The sequence below is a fragment of the Microcebus murinus genome, chromosome 11, assembly GCF_040939455.1.
Source record: "Microcebus murinus isolate Inina chromosome 11, M.murinus_Inina_mat1.0, whole genome shotgun sequence".
NCBI lineage: Eukaryota > Metazoa > Chordata > Mammalia > Primates > Cheirogaleidae > Microcebus > Microcebus murinus.
Window position 1 is genome coordinate 50,816,893 of NC_134114.1, and position 21,147 is coordinate 50,838,039.

General features: G+C 40.7%; 1 protein-coding gene across 2 annotated transcripts in view; it reads left to right on the forward strand.

Moving 5' to 3' along the window:
- MCCC2 (methylcrotonyl-CoA carboxylase subunit 2) overlaps nt 1-21,147 on the forward strand; it is a 61,410-nt gene that overhangs the window by 16,682 nt on the left and 23,581 nt on the right. For both annotated transcript variants that reach the window (XM_012783232.3, XM_076008101.1), the window contains exons 6-8: nt 1,438-1,550; nt 9,981-10,094; nt 14,503-14,567. In XM_012783232.3, coding sequence (XP_012638686.2) covers nt 1,438-1,550; nt 9,981-10,094; nt 14,503-14,567 — 292 coding nt within the window. The remainder of the gene's footprint in view (nt 1-1,437; nt 1,551-9,980; nt 10,095-14,502; nt 14,568-21,147) is intronic.

Sequence of the window (21,147 nt, forward strand, 5' to 3'; positions counted from 1 at the left end):
TTTGAAACTAAAATACATTTAAATCAAAGGATATTTCAGAAAGAACCTAAATGCAAAGCAATTTAAAATGAGCACTTTGTGAGTATCGAGTTACTCTGGTAAAATTCCGACATATATTGTTCATTTATGCAGGTATTTGAGCAGGTACTGATAAAGAGATCTTTTTTGCCCCCTGTGGGAAAGTGTATTTACCTGGTTGACACACAATGTTAACTGCTTTGCACATACAGAAAATAGCAAATGAGGCCCATCTTCTTTTTTTTTTTTTTTTTTTTTTTTGAGACAGTCTCGCTTTGTTGCCCAGGCTAGAGTGAGCGCCGTGGTGTCAGCCTAGCTCGTAGCAACCTCAAACTCCTGGGCTCCAGCGATCCTCCTGCCTCAGCCTCCTGAGTAGCTGGGACTACAGGCATGTGCCACCATGCCCGGCTAATTTTTTCTATATATATTAGTTGGCCAATTAATTTCTTTCTATTTATAGTAGAGACGGGGTCTCCCTCTTGCTCAGGCTGGTTTCGAACTCCTGACCTGGAGCAATCCACCCGCCTTGGCCTCCCAGAGAGCTAGGATTACAGGCATGAGCCACCACACCCGGCTGAGGCCCATCTTCTTGCAGGTGCTGTGCCAAACTCTCTAGGGGACACAGTGAAGAGGAATATGTTGTCTCTGTCTTCACTGAGTTTGTAATGAATTGGAGACAAGATATAATGTGTTAACAATAAAAGATATAATGATGATATAAAAGATAATAAAAGATATAATGGTAGGTGATAATAATAGGTATAGTACTAGCTAATCTTTTTTAACATTGTGTGCACTCAGTATGTGCTGAACTAAATGCCTTACATAGATTATTTCATGTCATCCTAATAACAATTATCTTTTGTTGTTATTGGGATGACTACTATTGGTATCTTCATTTCATGGGTAAGGAAACTGAGGCATAGAAGGGCTAGGAAACATGCCTGTAATCACACAGCTATGAAGTAAGAAATTCTTTGAGCTCAGCTGACATATGTATCCACCACTCTAATCTGCAGTAAAAACGGTATCAGAAGGCCATATGTATAAATTGTCACATGAATTCTGTATTAGTTTTTGTATTGGTTTAGAAGAGGGAAAGATACTTTTTTGGCTTACCTAGTTAAGAATTTATCCTGTTTTGGAGGCTTTTGCTAATCCTCAAAGGAGACAGTGTCCTAAACACTTCAAGGAGAATTATGTAGAGGCAGGAAAGCTTAATGGATTTGGGGAAAACAGTGAGTCCTTTTGGCTACATTGGGGGACTGGAGAAAGAGGATCTAGAATAGTTTAGAAAGACAGGACAAATTTTTTGTAATTGTGATTAAGAACTGATGCTGTCATTGATACAAGTCTCCTGTGCATAGCATATTTTGTTGATAGTGATGTGCGTATTTTTCTTATTTTCCTTGTCTTCAGTTGATTCAGGAGGGGCAAATTTACCTCGACAAGCAGATGTATTTCCAGATCGAGATCACTTTGGCCGTATATTCTATAATCAAGCAAATATGTCTTCTAAAAATATTACACAGGTAATATTTTATTAATAGGGGTACGGTATTGCTTTTTACTCCAAGTATCTTTGCTAATTAGATATTCTAGGATGGCTTAAAAATAAAACAGAATTTAATCTTTTTCCACAAAAAATATCTCAAGGTTGTCTCCAATTAGAACCTTTGGAATTAAAGGAATACTATACTGTAATAAAGGTTATTTACCTAAGGAAAACAGGTTTTAAAAAGAAAGGGTATCAGTAATTCATTTTCTAGTTGCTATACTATGGGGAATCTCTAGTGTGTGTATGAGAAAATGCAAGAAGAGTTCATTGTAGCATTGTTTGTTAAAGCAAAAGTTAGAGAATAACCTAAATGTCCATTGATGGAGATTAATAATACAAATTTTAGCTGTTAAAATGAATAAACTAAAATTGTATTTGTCATTTGTCAACATAAATAAGTCTCAAAAATATATTGAGTAAAAAAAATAATAGCCTAAATGTATAGCCAGTTACAATGTATATAAAGGTTAAGTATATCAAATTATATTGTATATTATTTGTGTATAAACATAACACTTGGGAATGATATGTTCAACTTTATTTTATTTTATTGTATTTTATTTTTTTGAGACAGAGTGTCACTTTGTTGTCCAGGCTAGAGTGCCATGGCGTCAGCCTAGCTCACAGCAGCCTCAAACTCCTGGGCTCAAGCGATCCTTCTGCTGCAGCCTCCCAAGTCGCTGGGACTACAGGCATGTGCCACCATGCCTGGCTAATTTTTTCTATATATTTTTAGTTGGCCAATTAATTTCTTCTATTTTTAGTAGAGACGGGGTCTCGCTCTTGCTCAGGCTGGTTTTGAAATCCTGACCTTGAGCAATCCTCCTGCCTAGGCCTCCCAGAGTGCTAAGATTACAGGCGTGAGCCACCACGCCCGGCCAATACATTCAACTTCAGAACAGTGGTTGCCTCTGAGGTGGGAGAAAGGAGAAAGGGATCAGGTAGGAGGTATATAAAGGATATTGACTATATTTGAAATATTTTACTCCTTTAAAAAAATGATCTGAAGTAAATTTGTCCAAATGTCAAGATTTATTAAGACTGGGTGTAGGTGAATGGATGTTTATTATTCTCTAATATTTTTTGCATAGCTGAAATACTTCATAATATTGATGCTACTTCTTGGTTTCTGTTTCCTTATTGGATTTCTTAAATTTGTAATGTTTTATTAATATTCAGATTAATTAGTCTTTACTTGCAATTATTGTATCTCTTTTTGCTTTTTTATCAATATAGTCAGTTGTGGTTATTTATTGTATATTTTACTGTTACGCAAGACCTTGCCTACTTCTATGCTTTATCTAAATAGAAACTTCAGCTTTGCTTACTTTTACATAGATGGCTCTTTCATTATCCTGTATGAAATTCTTATTGTGATGTTTCATTTTATAGGGGGAAATTAGCTGATTTAATCTGGTATTATAATTCATATAGCTGACCTCGTGTTAGTTTTCTAGGGCTTCCATAACAAATGACCACACATTGGGTGGTTTAAAAGAACAGAAATTTATTCTTTTAAGTTCTGAAGGTCAGAACCCTGCAATCAAGATGGTGGCAGGGCTACACTTCCAGGGGAAATTATGTTCCTTGCTTCTTCTAGCTTTCAGTAGCTGTAAATGTTTTCTTGGCTTATGGCTGCATCACCCCATTCTCTGCCATTGTCTGCACATGGCCTTCTTCTCTGTGTATCTGGGGCTTCTCTTTTCTCTCTCTTATGGGGGCGATTGTCATTGGATTTAGGGCCCAATCAGGTAATCTAGGATGATCTCATCTTAAGATCCTTAACTTAATTATATCTGCAAAAAATTCCTTTTCCAAATAAGATACCTTTGCAGGTTTTGGAATGAGGATGTGGATGTATCTCTTGCGGGGGCCACTATTCAACGCCCTGTGGAACTCTAGTATCTTGCATGCTTATTCTTTGCTCTGCCTTTCTGCTCCTGAAGCTTCTGTGGAAACTGTATAAAACATCAACTGACACTTAACAAATATTTATGGAGGATCTAACTTATGCCTATGTGCTGGTAAATAAAACCAGATGGGGTCTCTACTCCCATGGAACTTAAAGTTTAAAGTGCTTTAAAATCACATCCTTTTAAAATTAAAAACATACATAGTTTTTTGAATAAGTAATACCTACCTATGATCAAAAATCCAAACTATCTGAAGGGTATTTGACTGAATGTCTTCCTTTTGCCTATTTTATTTTTGCTTTTTAAAAACTTTAACATCAGTATTTCTTTAACTGAGTCACATTCTTAGTGGTTTTTTTTTTTTTTTTCTGTTTCTCTTAAATAGGAAGTTTAGGGTTAAAGTTTGCCTTCCTACATTCTTATGAACCTCTTGGAATTTAAAAAGAAATTTCTAACTTATTGTATATGAGTCTCCATGTATCTGTTCAAATCCTGAAGATATTGCTTCATACTTCACTGGGAAAATCAGGCTGTGTATGGGTACTTTTCTTCCTATTAAAAACACTGCTACTTATCTGTCTTCTTTTATCCCAGAAAGAGTTGTTTCTCCTTCTCTCCAATGCTAAGCCTGCTATTTTTAATCGTAATACCAGTCCTTCCTTTTTCCTTCATCATTTATCCCTTTTTTCTCTTTTACTTTTTACTTTTTGTTTTTGAGACAGAGTCTCATTCTTGTTGCCCAGGCTAGAGTGCAGTGGTGTCATCATAGTTCACCACAGAGCCTCAAACTCCTGGGCTGGGCTCAAGGGATCCTCCTGCCTCAGCCTCCCAAGCATCTGGGAATACAGGTGTTCATCACCATGTCCGAATGATTTTTCTATTTTTTGTGGAGATGGGGTCTGGCTGTATTGCTCAGGTTGATCTCAAACCCCTGGCGTCAAGCTACCCTCCCACCTCGGCTTCCCAAAGTGCTGGAATTACTGTGTGGTTAAACTCATTATTTTTGAAATGTATCTTTTTGATTTTCTTTGTTTCAGTCCTTGGTAATTGTTTTGAGGGGCTTAGTTAGGACAGGCACCATATCTCATTGTTTTAAAAAGATGTTATAAACTGTTATGGAGATGGATAGGGCCTAGGAGAAATGAAATCACTTTGAGGCTCTGATAAAAAGATCAAGGAAGAAATAATGTTTTGGGTAAGATGGACTTTTTGTACTCTGTGTACATTTCAGCCTATCCAGTTGTAGAGATAAGCATGACTATTACAGAATCAGTGGTACTGATTGGTCAGAATAGTGGATAATGTTCTTAAATTCTGCACAGCTATTGAATTGGGGCATATATTTTGTGGTTTTTAGTTTTTAATGGTGGCTCTTCAGCTAAAGGCAGGAAAAATGTTATACAGGCAATATTTGCTTTCCACAATTACTTTGAATTGAAAAAGAAGTAGAGATTAAAAAAATTATTACACTTTTAATGGCTTTCCATCAAGCAATCGGAACGTTTCCTCCTCCACGTTGTATTACATTTATCACAGTATTCCTTTGAACTGGATAGTCTTCTGTAATTTTGTAGTGGAAGAATAGAGGTCTAGAGTTCACACAGCTTTTCAGAATTAGGTAGCAAACCTCTTGCCTCCCTGTCGGAGACCCTTTCTGTAGGGCAGGCTGCTGACCTACGATATGTAATTTGTTTTTGGTGCAATGAGAACCAGTCCCTATTTGTTCATGCGAGACCTGGAGGGTAATGATATGTTTTTCTAAAGGTTTTCCAGATGATTACTTCTGTTTTATAGCATCTCATTTCCTTTTATTGAGAAATTTTGCTTGTGCCATCTGTGAAGGTGATGACAGGTGGTTCTCAGCCTTCTCGCTGCTTTCTTGCTCTTGGTTCAAGACTTAGAATCGCTTCACCTGCAAGAGGGATCTCTTGGTTTGTCCCTGTCACCAAGCAGGCCCACCTCCCTGGTGACAGGATAGACTGTAGCCTGTCAGTGGAGTTCTTTGAGGCTCACCTTTGTCCCGATGCAGATGTAGGTCCTTCTGATGTCTTTCCTAGCACAGTGCCTGTGTTGTACCTCCAACATAAGCCAAATCTATACCTCTGAGTCTGGTCAGGAAAGTTTATGGTCACACATCTTATGTCCTTTTAATACTCTCTCAGTGGAGAATGCAGCAGGATTTTCTTTCTGGGGTTCCAGATCATTTGTCCAGTAAGTTTTGTTCACTGTGGCCTCATGTCAGATCCTTGTACCACAAGTGAATGCTTTGGGACATGGAAAATTGTCAGTGTTCTCTGGCCCTGGGATTCCTGTGCTTTGTTAAGAGGAAGAAGCAGACCCAGTGGCAGAACTCTTCTTGGTATTCATTTACTTTGTCCCCTTTTGTGAGTCAGTGACCGACTCAGAAGAAATTGTATGATAGTAACTGGTCATTGATTGGTAACTTCTCCTATCTCTGCTCTTTTATTTACTTTTTATTTCTATTATCAGAACTTGCTTTATCAATATTAAGTTTTTTGCCTGTTAGATACTTGTTATGAGAATGACCTATGTTATTGATGAAACATTGGAAAATTTTGACTCCTTTGTATTTAGTCACTCTAGCTCTTGTTTATTGTTTAAAATTTTTTACTAACAGTTTTATCGAGATACAACTCATATTCCATATAAGTTCACCCATTTAATGTGTACAATTCAATAGTTTTTAGGATATTCACAGGGTTGAATCAATCTTAGAATATTTTCATCACCCCCATTAGCAGTGACTCTCCATTTCTACCCAGCTCTAGGCAACCACTAATCTACTTTCTGTCTATATGAATTTGCCTGCTCTGGACATTCCATGTAACTGCAATCATATAATAAGTGGTCTTTTGTAACTGATTTCTTTCACTTAACATAATGGTTCCAAGGTTTATCCATGTCTCACTCTTGGTTTTTCATTTCTGGGAAGGTACATAAAGTTCTATTCATGGTCTTTCTCATCTTATCTGTCTGGAATAGATGCACAGTTTCCAGATAGATTCTTTGAGGAGCAACAATAAAAAAGTACTTCCAAAGTCTGTGTCAAGTCTTCAGATGTACTTTAATTATAGTCACTAAAGATAGATGGTTTTTGATCTCTGTATTAGTTAACTATTGCTACAGAACAAATGAACCCAAAACGTGGCAGTACAAAACAAAACACATTTCTTATCTTGTTGTTTCCATGGGTTGGGAGTGTAGCTTTGGGTCTCTCACATGGCTGCAGTCTTCCCTCATCATCCTTGACTAGGAAGGATCCAATCCCTAGCTTGCTCATATGGCTGTTGGGCAGGATTCAGATCTTTTTAGGCCTCACTCGTTTCCTTATGAGCTGCTGGCCAGAGGCCTTCCTTGGTTCCTTAGCACACCGCCTCTCCCTACGGCATCTCACAGCGTGTCTTCTGCCTTCATCAAAGCAAGAGAGTGAGAAGACAAGAGAGAAAGCCAGCAAGATAGCAGACAGTTTCTCATGACTTGATCACAGAAGTGATATCACATCACTTGCCATGATCTATTCATTATAAGCAAATCACTGGACCTACCACATACTCAAGAGGAGAGGATTACACAGGGTGTGAATACCAAGAGTCAGGGATCATTGGGGGCTATTTTAGAAGTTTGCTTACTAGAATCTTCTGTCTCCTTTGGAGCATGTGTATCTAGTGTCAGAAAGGTGGATCATTGAATTCTTTGGTTGCAGAGGAACTGTAGAGAAAATGCATCCAAAGTGCTCTCAGCAATATGATAAAATTCCCTGAAGTAGATGTGCTAATATTTTGTCAACTATTCACTTGTGAGACTTGTCTGCTAAATTGGTAGATTTCCCCTCCATCCTTCTCTCCTCACCTTAAATGGCGTCTTAGTTCCAGCTGCTGTTCCAAATTGTCATGCACTGGATAGCTTAAACAACAAACATTCATTTCTCATAGTTCCAGGAGGCTGGAAGTCTCCAGAGATAAGGGTGCCAGCATGGTCCGGTTCTTGGTCAGGGGCCTCTTCCTGGTTATGTCCTCACATGTTGGACAGACAGATCTTCCTCTTTTAATAAGGACACTAATCCCATCATGTGGTCCCCACTCTCATGGCCTCATCTAAGCCCAATTACCTTCCAGAGGCTCCACCTCCACATACCATCACATTGGGGATTAGGGCTTCAACATATGAATTTGGAGGAGACACAAACATTCAGTCTATAGTAGATGGTATGATGGCATTTAGTTTCATTTCTCTCATTTTTGTCCTACTACATTTTGACAAAATAGTTCCTCTTTGTCTCCCCTGCTCCCCACCTCCCGCCTATCCTTGGTCTTTGCATACTTGCTGACAGTTGCTGTTCTTTCCTCTCCTTTTGCTCTCCAGTTGTTTTTTGTGGAACTCTGCTATGCCTGTTTAGTTCTTTGGTCTTATTTTGGTAAACTGTTCTCTTTTAGATTCTAATATCATTGTGATTCTTCTCTAAGTTCCTTGCCTTTTTTTATTTTTGGGTACTGAAACAGTTTGAGCTGAACCTGATGTTCTGGTGTAAGAGAACAGGATGATAAGGTGAACTTGTGTCCTAAAAAGCCCATAAATATTTCAAACATGAAGAAAGTACAGAGAATAATAGTTCAGAACACTTGTGTGCCCACCACCCAGATCTATTAAGTGTTAAAATGCATTTTGTTATTTTTGCCTCAGATTTTTTTTTTTTTTTGAGACAGAGTCTCGCTCTGGTGCCCAGGCTAGAGTGCAGTAGTGTCATCACAGCTCACTGTAACCTCAAACTCCTAGGCTTCAGGGATCCTCCTGCCTGAGCCTCCTGAGTAGCTGGGACTATAGGTGTGTGCCACCATGCTTAGCTAACTTTTTTATTTTTTGTAGAGATGGGGTCTTGCTATTTGCCCAGGCTGGTCTTGAACTACTGGCCTCCAGTGATCCTCCTGCCTTGGCCTCCCAAAGTATTAGGATTATATGTGTGAGCCACTGTGCCTGGCCTGCCTCAGATTTTTAAAGAACTTAATTCATTTAAAAATTTATTTATACATTCAAATTGTTGTATTGATGAACATGTTAGTTATTTACATATTTTTGCTATTATAAACACTGCTATGTGTTTTCTTCTGCTCTTGGACAACAATTTTTATAGCTATTGATATTTGTGAAAGAAACTTCTTGGTGATTGATATGTAAAACTGTAAATGATAAACACCTTTGTGATATGTTGACAAATAAATATTGCAGCTACTTTTAATAATATACATAAAAGCTCTGATTAAGGAAAAATGCTTTTTTTTGACAGCTCATTATAAGGAAAAATGTTAACTTATGCTACCTTGCATTTTTACATTAATACTAGTATGACCTGCTGTTTTTCAAAACAGATATTTGTATGCCTATAAGGAAAACTGATGGAATATTAGAATTAGTAGCAAAAACTGCTTTCAGATGATAATTTAAAAAGTATCCATTATATACTTTCCTTATTTTTCTTTGGTGACATTATTTATTCCTGTTTAGGAATAATCAGCCAAACACATACTTACTGTTATTCCTTGTGCCCTGCTGATTTCTGAGCAAGAATTTTTTAAAGCTTTTTATTATGGAAAATTTTAAACACAAGTAGAGAAAATATTACTGCAAACCCCCATGTATACATCGCTCAGCTTCAATACAATCAACTTTTTATTTGAGCAAGATTTTTTTTTTTAGACAGGGTCTCACCCTGTCAGCCATGCTTGAGTGCAGTGGTGTCATCATAGCTCACTGCAACCTCAAACTCCTGGGCTCAAGTGATCCTCTTGCCTCAGCCTCCCAAGTAGCTGGAACTACAGGTGTGTACCATGATGCCCAGCTAATTTTTCTATTTTTTGTAGAAACAGGGTCTTGCTCTTGCTTAGGATGGTCTCAAACTCCTGAGCTCAAGCAGTCCTCTCACTGCATCCTCCCGGACTGCTAGGATTATAGGCATGAGCCACCATGCCCAGCTTGAGCAACATTTTTAACTGCAGTGTTAACATTAGTTTTATTTTTAGATAGTATCATGTCTAGGGTAACACAAAATATTAATAATACTCATTTGACAATTATCTCAATATTTCTATGAGGCAAGTGGCAAATATTTAGGAACTTATTATTACTAGCCTTAAAAATTATCCTTTTAATACACTTTTGCAAAGTTATGGGAGTATTTTGGTTTTTTCTCTGCATTAGTTGCTCAGGCCACTAGTCTGTCCAGCCAGTCTTCTCTCTGACAGGGAGATTGTCTATAAATTTTATAAAACTGTGACATAAGTCTTCAAAATGTTTTTATATAAGAAGTCAGGAAACGTATTTCAAATGTTTAGAGGACTCCATTTTAAAATGATTTTCAGGGACCAGCTAGTTAATATCCCCTGGTCACTGTAACGTGTGTGGGATTGTAAACCAAACACTATACAATTCACTGGTTAAGCTACATCTCACGTATTTGTCATGTGGTTGCATTTCAGATAGCCGTGGTCATGGGGTTTTGTACAGCCGGAGGTGCTTATCTGCCTGCAATGGCTGACGAAAACATCATTGTGCGCAAGCAGGGTACCATCTTCTTGGGAGGACCCCCCTTGGTAAGAACATAATCTCAATTGGTTGATTGATTTAATGAAGTTAAATATACATAACATAAAATATATCATTTTAACTATTTTTTGATGTTTTTAAAAATATTGTGGTAAAATATACGTAACATAAAATTTACCTTTTTAACTGTTTTTACAGTTCTGTGGCATTAAGTATATTCGTAGTGTTGCGCAACCATCACTGCCATCCATCTTTAGAACTTTTTCATCTCCCCCAGCTGAAACTCATAACACTAACTCCTATTCCTGCCACTTCCCTGCCGCTGGCAATCACCATTCTTCTTTCTGTCTCTATGAATTTGACTGCTATGAGAAGTGCTCCAAATTTCTAATACCAGCAGTCTTTATGAATGACTGGTAGAGTTAGCTACATAATTTGTAGACCTCAATGAAAAATGAAAACATGGGCCCCCTTGTTCAGAATCCTGTTAAGGGTACTAAGTATAATGTATCTTCCTTTCTGCTATGGTCCCTTTACCTATCATGGTCATTGGATTTTTTTTTTTTTTTTTTTTTTTTTTTTGAGACAGAGTCTCGCTTTGTTGCCCAGGCTAGAGTGAGTGCCATGGCGTCAGCCTAGCTCACAGCAACCTCAAACTCCTGGGCTCAAGCAATCCTTCTGCCTCAGCCTCCCAAGTAGATGGGACAACAGGCATGGGCCACCATGCCCGGCTAATTTTTTTTCTATGTATATTAGTTGGCCAATTAATTTCTTTCTATTTATAGTAGAGACAGGGTCTCGCTCTTGCTCAGGCTGGTTTCGAACTCCTGACCTCGAGCAATCCGCCCGCCTCGGCCTCCCAGAGTGCTAGGATTACAGGCGTGAGCCACCGCGCCCGGCCTGGATTTATTTTTTAAGAGACAGAGTCTCACTGTGTTGCCCAGGCTGGCCTCAAACTCCTGGGCTCAAGGGATCCTCCCACTTCATCCTCCTCAGTAGCTGGGACTACAGGCATGTGCCACTGTGCCCAGCTTAGATTTTTTTATTTACTTCATGATGTCATGCCCCTCAGGCATGGAATACTCCTCCTCCCAGGCATTTCTCCTTCCATGGGCCTGCCATCCCAACTGGCAGTGGACACATGACCCCCACAGGTGTGCCACCTTCATGTCAGGATGTGCTGGCTATCTGGATCAAGCATGGGCAAGAGGGTAGCTTCCAGCCCACACCTTCCTCTGAGGCCCCCAGTGGAGAACACAGCTCAGCCCTGCCGGCCCGAGACTGTGGTCCTCCCTGCAACCACTCCATGCCACTGGGGGCAGATGGCAGCAATTGCTGCAAGGCAGGGATCAGAAATAGGAAGTAGAGAGAACCAGAGCCCAGGTGCCAGTTTGCAGGCAATCAGGGAGCCAAGAACCCGCCCTAGGGAGGTGGCAGGAGGCAGACCAGTCAAGAGTTGAGGCTCCAAGCCCCAACACACGCTCTCTGTTTTTCCCTCAAATGTCATTTGCACAAACTCAAAGCTTGATTATTTCAAGAGGGTTACTACAGAGCATTAAACTTCAAACATGGGAGAAGAGTGGGGTCCAGTGCAGCGTTAGTAGTCACCTGCTTGGGTGCTGGCACTGATAATTGGATTATGTCACCCCAGGCTCTTGCTCACCTCCTGTTTGATTGGCTCCATTCCAGTGACTTTGGTAATATGTACATCTCCCTGCCAGGCTTATATCATGACACCACCTAGACTTCAAAGTGTCTTACAAGCACTTTGCCACACCTTCCAACAAAAGTGCCCATTATATAAGTGAAATCTAAGAATATCAAATAGGTGAAAAGAAGAAAGGGAGTTTAGAAAACTATACATACAATAGAATCTTATTCAGCCATGAAAAAGAATGATGTTCTGACACGTGTTGCAACGTGGATAGCAACACTATTTAAAGCACTATGCCAGGCACAAAAGGACGAATAGTTTATGATTCTACTTCTGTGAAGCATTTAGAATAGGCAGATTCATACAGACAGCAAGTAGATTAGTGGCTGCCAGGGACTGGGAGGAGGAGGGAAAAGGGAGGGACTGCTGATGAATACTGGGTTTCTTCTGGAAGTGACTAAATGCTCAGGAATTAGGTAGTGGTGATGGTTGTATAATTTCACAAATATACTGAAAGCAGTGAATTGTATGTTTTAAAATGGTGAATTTATGATATGTGAATTCTGTTTCAAAAAGTGCATTGCTTCAAAAGTTTATCAAAGAATCATCTTTGGTTTTGGAATACTAATACAAATTTATTAAAAAGAGTATGTTAAATAGTGCTTGTACTTTGATGTAAAACAAGTGTATTTCCCAAAAGACTGTGTTAATTTTTCATAGCTCTTATTATTGAGGATCAGGTAAGCTTGAAGAGCTGCCATTTCCAATTGGTAAAAGTCTCAAGGCATTCAAAAAGCCTGTATTACTATTATTATTACTATTACTATTTAACATTTCTTTTGCTGTATGTGACAGTTGTCATTGATTAATGAGAGAAATATGCATGCAAAATTTACATTTGTATAGTTAAGGGTACAAACTGTCACGAGCAGTTCTCATTTATCTTTTTACCAGAAAATGAGTAAAGATATGACTCATTTTTGAAGACTAAAGAAATGACTAAAATTTGAAGACATCTTTTTGAGACTATAGGCAGATCATAATACTGGAATAATGTGAAGTGTTTTAGAGAGAAGATTTTGTCTAAGGGTCAGTAATTACAGTGTCCATTCAGCGTATTCGGATTTAACTTGTATATTAGAAAGAAGTAACTCAGCAGCCAGAGAAGCCTGAAGTTCTGCTAGAGAGCTGACCCTCATTCAGCAGTCTGCCTTTTACAAACACCATGTTCAGGAGGAGAGAAAAGCAGCAGTAGCCTCTTGCACTTGAGAATTCTCAGTTGTGACTCTTGTGTTACTGAAATCTGAGACAAGGCTTTGGAGGTTTCACACAGTGTGGGGTTTAGTTGCTATAGTTTTTAGTAGCTTAGAGTGGTTAGAAAAAAATAGATTATAAGACATGTTTTTGAAGGAGCCTTTTGTTCTTTTTTCCTTTTGTTTGTCTTCTGAACTTGTTTAGTAGGATGTGCTGCTTTAATTTTCTCCTTGACTTTTATCATCTCTGCACTTCCACAGTGTCAGGCATGCTGTGGGTGTTCAGTGAATATTAACCGATGACAAATCCTTATTTTTTCAGTTGATATTAGTCAGATCCCTGGAATAAATGTAGTATATCTATTGTTTATTCCTTTTTTATAACTTTAAATATCCAGACACCTCTTATAATTGGTTATTGTCTGGACTGAATGCTATTTTACCCTGAAGTTTTTGGAAAGAAGAGAACTGAGACTTTAGCTCTGGGGGTGGAATAATTGGAGGCGAAAATTTTAATTGCCTCTCCCTGTGGAAAGATATTTTATTTAAGACAGAGCTTTTGATGTAATGAGTAATAAATCTTTTCTGTGCTGTACTTTAGATTAATGGTCTTTATTCCAATAAAAGCTTTTCTTGCTTGAGGAAAAAGAAACAAATTAACCAACCTAAACAATTAGGAATCAATAAGCAATTTCTAAGGAATTAGATTGGCATTTAGCATTAAATGGTTTTTCTTTCTTTTTTTCGTGGTAGAATTTCTCAGGCTGTAATTAAGTTATTGTTAATTTATTACTTGAGGTTTGTTTCTTTTTGGTCATGTTCTCCTGCATCTTGGATTTAGATAATTAGAGATTTTTTTCCTACTTCAAGGTATTACACAGAGTTTATAATAGTAACTGGAATTTTTCAGCATAGTTATTGAGTATAACTAAAGATAAATCACAGTTCCTGCCATCAGGAATTCACAGCATAGAGAAGACAGCAGAGATACATGCACATTACTGAAATACGGCCTGACAAATGTAAGCGGAATGCTCTCGGACCACGGATGTGCAAGCATTACTCTTATAATACCATGGGGTGTCATTAATGACAAGAAGGTCCAAGTGAGTCAGGGAAGCTGCACAGAGCAGGTGACATGAGGTGGGACTAGAAGGGTAAGCGGGAATTCGCCAGGTAGGTGAGAAGGAGAAGGGATTCCAGGCAGTGGGAGGAGCACACGCATAGACGCAAAGCCTGGACCACGTGTGTCGAGGCAGCATGACGTCGGGAAAGAGGATGGGCTTTCGGGTCAGAAACGCCTGGGCTTAAGTCAAGCTCTCTTGCTCGCTCTGGGGTTGCAGGCAAGTAATTAGTGACTCTGGGCTCACATTTTCAGTTGTAGAATAGAGATAATATTCTTTAGGTTTTCTAGGTGGGTAGGATGAGAAAATGCAGTGTTCTAAAGAAGAGAGTATAGGCATAGTCAAGTTAGGAGATGTGCATGTTAGGAGAGCAGTTTTATATCTGATGGGCCCGTCTCACTGTTGATTTTTATCCTTGTTGTAGGTTAAAGCAGCAACTGGAGAAGAGGTGTCCGCTGAGGATCTTGGAGGTGCTGATCTTCATTGCAGGTGAAACAGAAATGGTTGTTCCTTTCCAGGATTGAGTGTCATTTTGTTTAAAAGAAGTTTTAAATTTTTTTCCCTGAGCCAAACTTGCCAGACCGAATCACAGTTTATTTGTTCTTATTTATTTAACCAACATTCATTGAGCACCTCTTATGTACCAGGCACTGTTCTAGGTGCTCAAGATAAGATAGACGCTGTCTTTGACTTCAAGGAGCTTACGTAGCAAATAATTGCCACAAAATTACGTAAACGTGGCTGATACATGATAAGGCTTACCAAGAAGGAGAACAAGTAGAGCATACAGAAGATGAGGCTAACCCAGTGGTGTGCAGGCAAATGTTTAACAACTGGTTCTCTAGGGGAGGAAAGAAAGCCCCAATTTGTGGCATTTATCAATTTCTGTGGTATAAATTATCCTACCATGGCTGACTTTAAGTTACCAACGTGCTGCCACTTTATGCAGAATCAGGCAGAGACACAAGCCGTTGGCTCTTGTGAGTCAGGCGTGAGCTGGCTTCATCACGTCACTGGTCTAGCATTTCAGGTTAGGCTTCAGGGCTAAGAAGACCATCTACTTCTGTTGTGAGGAGTAAATGAGATGTAATACAGTGCATTGCTTGAAACAATACCTGCTTTAAATAAGTATCTATCAATGTCAGCTGCCATTATTATTATTGCTTGTTGAGCATCATAATTGCTCAATAAATGTTTTAGAGTCTTTTTTTTTTTTAAGAGCAATTGGAAAACCACTGAAGAGTTTTAAGCAGAGATGTGCTATTATCAAAAAAAAATTTTTTTTTTTTGAGACAGAGTCTCGCTTTATTGCCCAGGCTAGAATGAGTGCCGTGGCATCAGCCTAGCTCACAGCAACCTCAAACTCCTGGGCTCAAGCAATCCTTCTGCCTCAGCCTCCGAAGTAGCTGGGACTACAGGCATACGCCACCATGCCCAGCTAATTTTTTCTATATATATAAGTTGGCCAATTAATTTCTTTCTATATTTTTATATTAGAGACAGGGTCTCGCTCTTGCTCAGGCTGGTTTTGAACTCGAGCAATCCGCCTGCCTTGGCCTCCTAGAGTGCTAGGATTACAGGCGTGAGTCACTGCACCTGGCCATCAAATATGTTTTTTAAAAAATACCTCTGGCTGCTAAATGGAGAATGCCTGGAGGGTTGGCAAGAGTCTAAGTGGAGGGCAGAAGGTGACTGTATCAATAGTATAGGCGAGGATTGCTGGAGGCGTGCGTGGTCATGGTGGGAGTGAAGGTGGAGGTGAGTGAACAGATTTGAGCTCGATTTTAGAGTTGGAATTCATGTATAGGGTAGAGGAAAGTGAGGTGACAAGATGATATGAAATCGTTTCATTTCCTGGATTTGAGGTGACTGAGGAGGAGCAGATTTGGGGAGGGGACAGGAGGGTCAAGCATTCGTCTCAGTCCTTATAAATCAGAGATGCTGTGAGATAGACAAGAAGATATTCTGAGTAGGGAGTTGGCTGTGTGTCTGGAGTCCAGATGAGGCTGGAGATCTTTATTTGGGAGTCCTCAGCATAGAGGTGGGATTAAACTGTGGGACTGGAGGAGCTCACCTTGGTGTGGATGTAGATAGAGAAGAGGGCCCAGGGCCGTGCCCTAAGGAACCCAGACAAAGATGGCAAGTAGATCTAATCACCACCTCAGTGGCCTGGCAGGTGTAGCAAACCTCCCTTTGATCTGCCACACAAGAAACCTGTGAGACAGGTGACCTCGGGGAGAATCCAGGTGGTGGGAGAAGCATGGCAGGTAGCAATGCTTCTACTGTCTCATTAGAGAACACTGCCAGGCTTTTTTTTTTTATTTCGGCATATTATGGGGGTACAGATTTTAAGGTTTCAATAAATGCCCTTCTCCCCTCTTCCCCCACAAGTCTGAGTCTCCAGCATGACCATCTCACAGATGGTGCACATCTCACTCATTATATATGTATATACCCACCCCCCTCCCCCCTGCCCGATACCCTATTACTGCAGTACCTATCTGACCACTTAGGTGCTGTTCAGTTAATACCAATTTGCTGGTGAGTATATGTGGTGCTTGTTTTTCCATTCTTGGGAAACTTCACTTAATAGTATGGGTTCAAGCTCTAACCAGGAAAATATGAGATGTGCTATATCACCATTGTTTCTTAGAGCTGAATAGTACTCCATGGTATACATATACCACATTTTATTAATCCATTCTTGGATTGATGGGCACTTGGGCTGTTTCCACAGCCTTGCAATTATGAATTGTGCTGCTATAAACATTCGAGTACAGGTGTCATTTTTGTAGAGTGTCATTGGATCTGCTGGATCAAATGGTAGATTCACTTGTATCGCTTTAAGGTATCTCCATATTGCTTTCCACAGAGGTTGAACTAATTTGCTGTCCCACCAGCAGTGTAGGAGTATAGAATTTTTTAATTTCCATCTTGATTTCTTCATTTATGAAGTAATCATTTAGTAGGAGGTTGTTTCATTTCCACGTTTTTGTGTAGAAATGTGAGTTTCTGTTAGGGTTGATTTCTACTTTTATTCCACTGAGATCTGAGAAGGTACATGGTATGATTTCTATTTTTTTTAATTTCTTGAGATTTACTTTGTGTAAATCTCTAGGATATGGTCAATCTTAGAGAATGTCCCGTGAGGTGATGAGAAGAACGTATATTCAGTGGATTTTGGGTAATATGTCCTGTAGATGTCAGTCAGACCCAGTTGTTCCAGGGTTTTGTTTAAGTCCATTATTTCTTTATTAATTTTCTGTTTGGAGGATCTGTCTTGTGCCGTCAGTAGGGTGTTGAAATCTCCGGTGATTATGGAGTTGCTATTAATCCTTTTGCTTAGATCCAGTAAGGTTTGCTTTATGAAACTGGGTGCACCTAAGTTGGGTGCATATATATTTAAAATTGTTATCTCTTCTTGTTGAAGTGTGCCCTTCACCATTATATAATGACCCTCTTTGTCTTTCACTACTTTTGTTGGTTTAAAAACTAAATCGTCTGAAATTAGAACTGCCACACCAGCCTTCTTTTGGCTTCCACTTGCCTGGAATACTGATCTCCACCCTTTTACTTTTAGTCTATATGCATCCTTGCAGGTTAGATGTGTTTCCTGAAGACAGCATATACTTGGCCTGTATTTTCTTATCCATTCAGCCAGCCTATGTCTCTTGAGTGGAGAGTTTAAGCCATTCACATTTATTGAGAGAACTGATAGGTAAGGTAGATTACTGATCATTCTGTTGGGTTAGATGTTGTTGCTTTGATTTCTCTCTTGAGCCATTGTATTATCTGGCCTTTAATCTTTGGGTTTTGGTTGTTTTTATATTCGTGAGTTTTTATTATGGTGTTCTGTGCATAGCACTGTTTTGAGTACTTCTTGTAGGGCTGGTCTTGTCTTGGTGAATTCTCTGAGACTTTGCTTGTCTGAGAATGTCTTTATTTCTCCTTCATATATGAAGCTTAGTTTTGCAGGGAAGAAGATTCTAGGCTGGGCATTGTTTTGTTTCAGAAGAGTGAGAATGGGGCCCCAGTCTCTCCTTGCTTGTAAAGTCTCATTAGAGAAGTCTGGTGTTATTCGAATTGGCTTTCCCTTGTATGTCACTTGCTTCTTTCGTCTTACAGCTCTTAGAAGGGCCTCTTTAGTTGATATTTTGGTCAGTCTGATGACTGCATGTTGTGACGTCTTCCTGTTTGCATTGAATCTCCCAGGGGTCCTCTGAGCTTCTTGAACTTGTATATCGAGATTTTGAGCAAGGCCTGGGAAATTTTCCTCTATTATATCTTCAAATAGCTTGTCCAACCCTTGGGTGTTGTCTTCTTCCCCTTCTGGTAACCCTATGACCCTCACATTAGGTTTCTTCACATAATCCCACATCTCTTGTAGGCTTTGCTCTTTTCTCTTGTTTCTCTGCTATATCTCTGTAATGGTTTTATTTAGTTGGAGGGTGTTATCTTCAATCTCTGAGATTCTTTCTTCTGTTTGATCTACCCTGTTCTTGAGACTTTCCACTGTATTTTGTAGTTCCCTGAATTGATTCTTCATTTCCAGGAGTTCGGTTAAACTTTTCTTCATTGTGTCCATTTCTTTTTCCAGATCCTGGAGGCTTTTTGTGGTTTCTTTGTGTTGGTTATTGAGTTGTTGTTGCAGCTCGGTGAGTGTTCTTATGATCCACATACAGAATTCCTCTTCTGTCATTTTGGTTGCCTGATTTGGGTTGGTGTCCGTTTCTAGGGGGCTGGTGCTCCTCTTTGGGGGTGTGTTTTCCGTTTGGTTCTTCATATTTCCTGAGTTCCTTTGCTGATTTCTTCCCATGTCGATCAGTTGTTGTTTCTTTCTTTTAGGTTTTTGTTTGGGTATTCACATGCCTTGTTTAGTTTCTGAGCCGTTAGGTGGTGTCTGTGGGTGAGATTCGACCACTCCCTGTATAATGAGTCAGTGGGTGCCGTCCCTGTCAGTAGGTGGCGCTTGCTTGGAGGAACAGGCTATGCTGTTGTTTTTGTGTCCTGTTATCAGCTCTTGTTCTGGGCGGAGCTGGGTTGGGTAAGCCTGCCCTCAGGCACCACCAATGCAATTAGCAGGGGTCAAAGTTCTGTTCTCTGCTTCCAGGAAAAGCTGTCAGGGCAGGGCTGGAATGGTCCCGCTCAGCCAGAAAGTCTGCTTGTGGGGGTGGGGCTGTCTGAGACCCGCAGTCTGCAGCAGGCCTCGCTTCTTTCCACCCTCCCCAACTCCGCAGCTACTCCTGGGCCTCTGCCAGCAGTCCAGACCACACGTCACCAGGCCTCCCCAGATTGTGATGCCTGCAGGGAAGTTCCCTGTGCAGAAACGCTGCCTGGGCTGGGCGCACGGCCTCCCTTTGGTGGGAGGGTTGCCCTCTAGGATGCTGATCTGCCCCTGGAGGCACACACACCTCCGCAGGCTGTTCACAAATATCCCTTCTGTGCGCCGGGCAATGCTAGACCTTGGTGCACAGGATCTGGTCTGCAGGTCCGACCTCTGGGTCCCAGAGTTCAAACTGTATCCCCACCAGGGAGAGGATTTCCGGTCCCAATTCACCCACAGGGAGCCCAAGCTGTGTCTGTGTCTCTCAGCCTCTGAGTCAGCACTGTTCTCCTGGGAACTCCGTGCCAGCAGCACCTGGGAGGGCTGGCGGGTAGGGAGCTCACAGTCTGAGTTCCCCTGAGTCAGCTGTAGGGTCCCAAACGGGAAGGTCCCGTTCCCTGGAGGTGCCTCCAGCTGGTGGCTGTATTGTCTCTCTGGGCAGCCGCAGGTAGGGTTGGTGGAGGGGAGAAGGAGGCAATATGGCGCCTGCCGCACGGCTCGGGTCTGTGCACACGGAGGTGCACAGGGATTTGGGAGTCTGGTGCCGTGTCCGCTACAGGCTCACCTAGCTGGCGGCGGCTGTCTCTGGGCTGGTGTCCCCAGGTCTCTCCACCCGCTGGGGAGCCCACCAGCAGTCCCAAATGCAGGGAAGGGGAAAGGTGATTTTTCCATCTACCCTTCCCTCTGGTCTCTGGGCTGCTCCAGCGGTCTCAGCTTCCAGTTCTGCTCCAAAGCCTCCTCCCTTGGAGTCTCGCGGTGTCTCAGGTACCCCTCCTTCCGGCCCTCGTCTGCTGTATGCTCGCCTTCTTGCTTCTTTTTTCTAATTTCTGCTAGAATCTGTCTTTTCTGCAGAGACACTCTTTCTGGCGGTATTTCTCGTCCGCCATCTTGATCCTCCTCTGCCAGGCCTTTTGAATAGCTGGTTAAGGGGCCTTTGCCTCAGCTTTTCATTCATCCCTTTCTCATTGTACACTCACTGTAGCAAGATTGGTTGTACGAAGTGTTATGAGAAATATAGAAAAATTTAGGCCTCGTCCCTGCCCTCAAGGATTTATAATTTAATTAGCCAGATAAGAGAAATAAATGAATGAACTAAAAAGAATGACAAAATAAATATGCTAGCATGCTTTACAAGTCAAGTTTTACAAGTCAAGGCTAGAGGAAGAATGGGTAAGGGAATGAGTGGAGTGGAAGTAATTAGAAGATTCTCCTCCCTGGCGGGGTTGTGGGGAGTGGTGGAGTGCTGCCTGAGCTGGAACAGAATACGAGTTTGTGCAGGTGAGTGCAGCAGTGTGAACGTAGATGCTCCGTTACTGCCTATCTGGCCATACTGACTATTACGGGAGACAGTGAAGTGATTTGCCCAGCTGGAGTGGATGTTTCCACTTGGAGAGAATGAGGCCACAAGGCACAAAAAGGTTAGTTAGGGGCATAGGATGAAGTGGACTTCTGTTGTTTTTAGACGCTTAACCAGTGGAAGGAGATGAAGAGAGTACTTGGGAAGCATGAATTTTCCAACAATTTTGACTATTTTAAAAAAAGTAAAGCTGTAGGCATTTATATCAAGTTAGGGCTATAGATTCTAGATTTTATCTTCTATTTGCGTCACTTATTATCCTTGTGACTTAGACAAACTACTTCATCCCCCTGAGTCTCATTTCTTTATGTGTAAAATGAAGATAGGAACAGTACCTACCTGAGAGCACAGCGTCTGGGGCATTCTCTGTACCCTGTTACTGCTGTTAT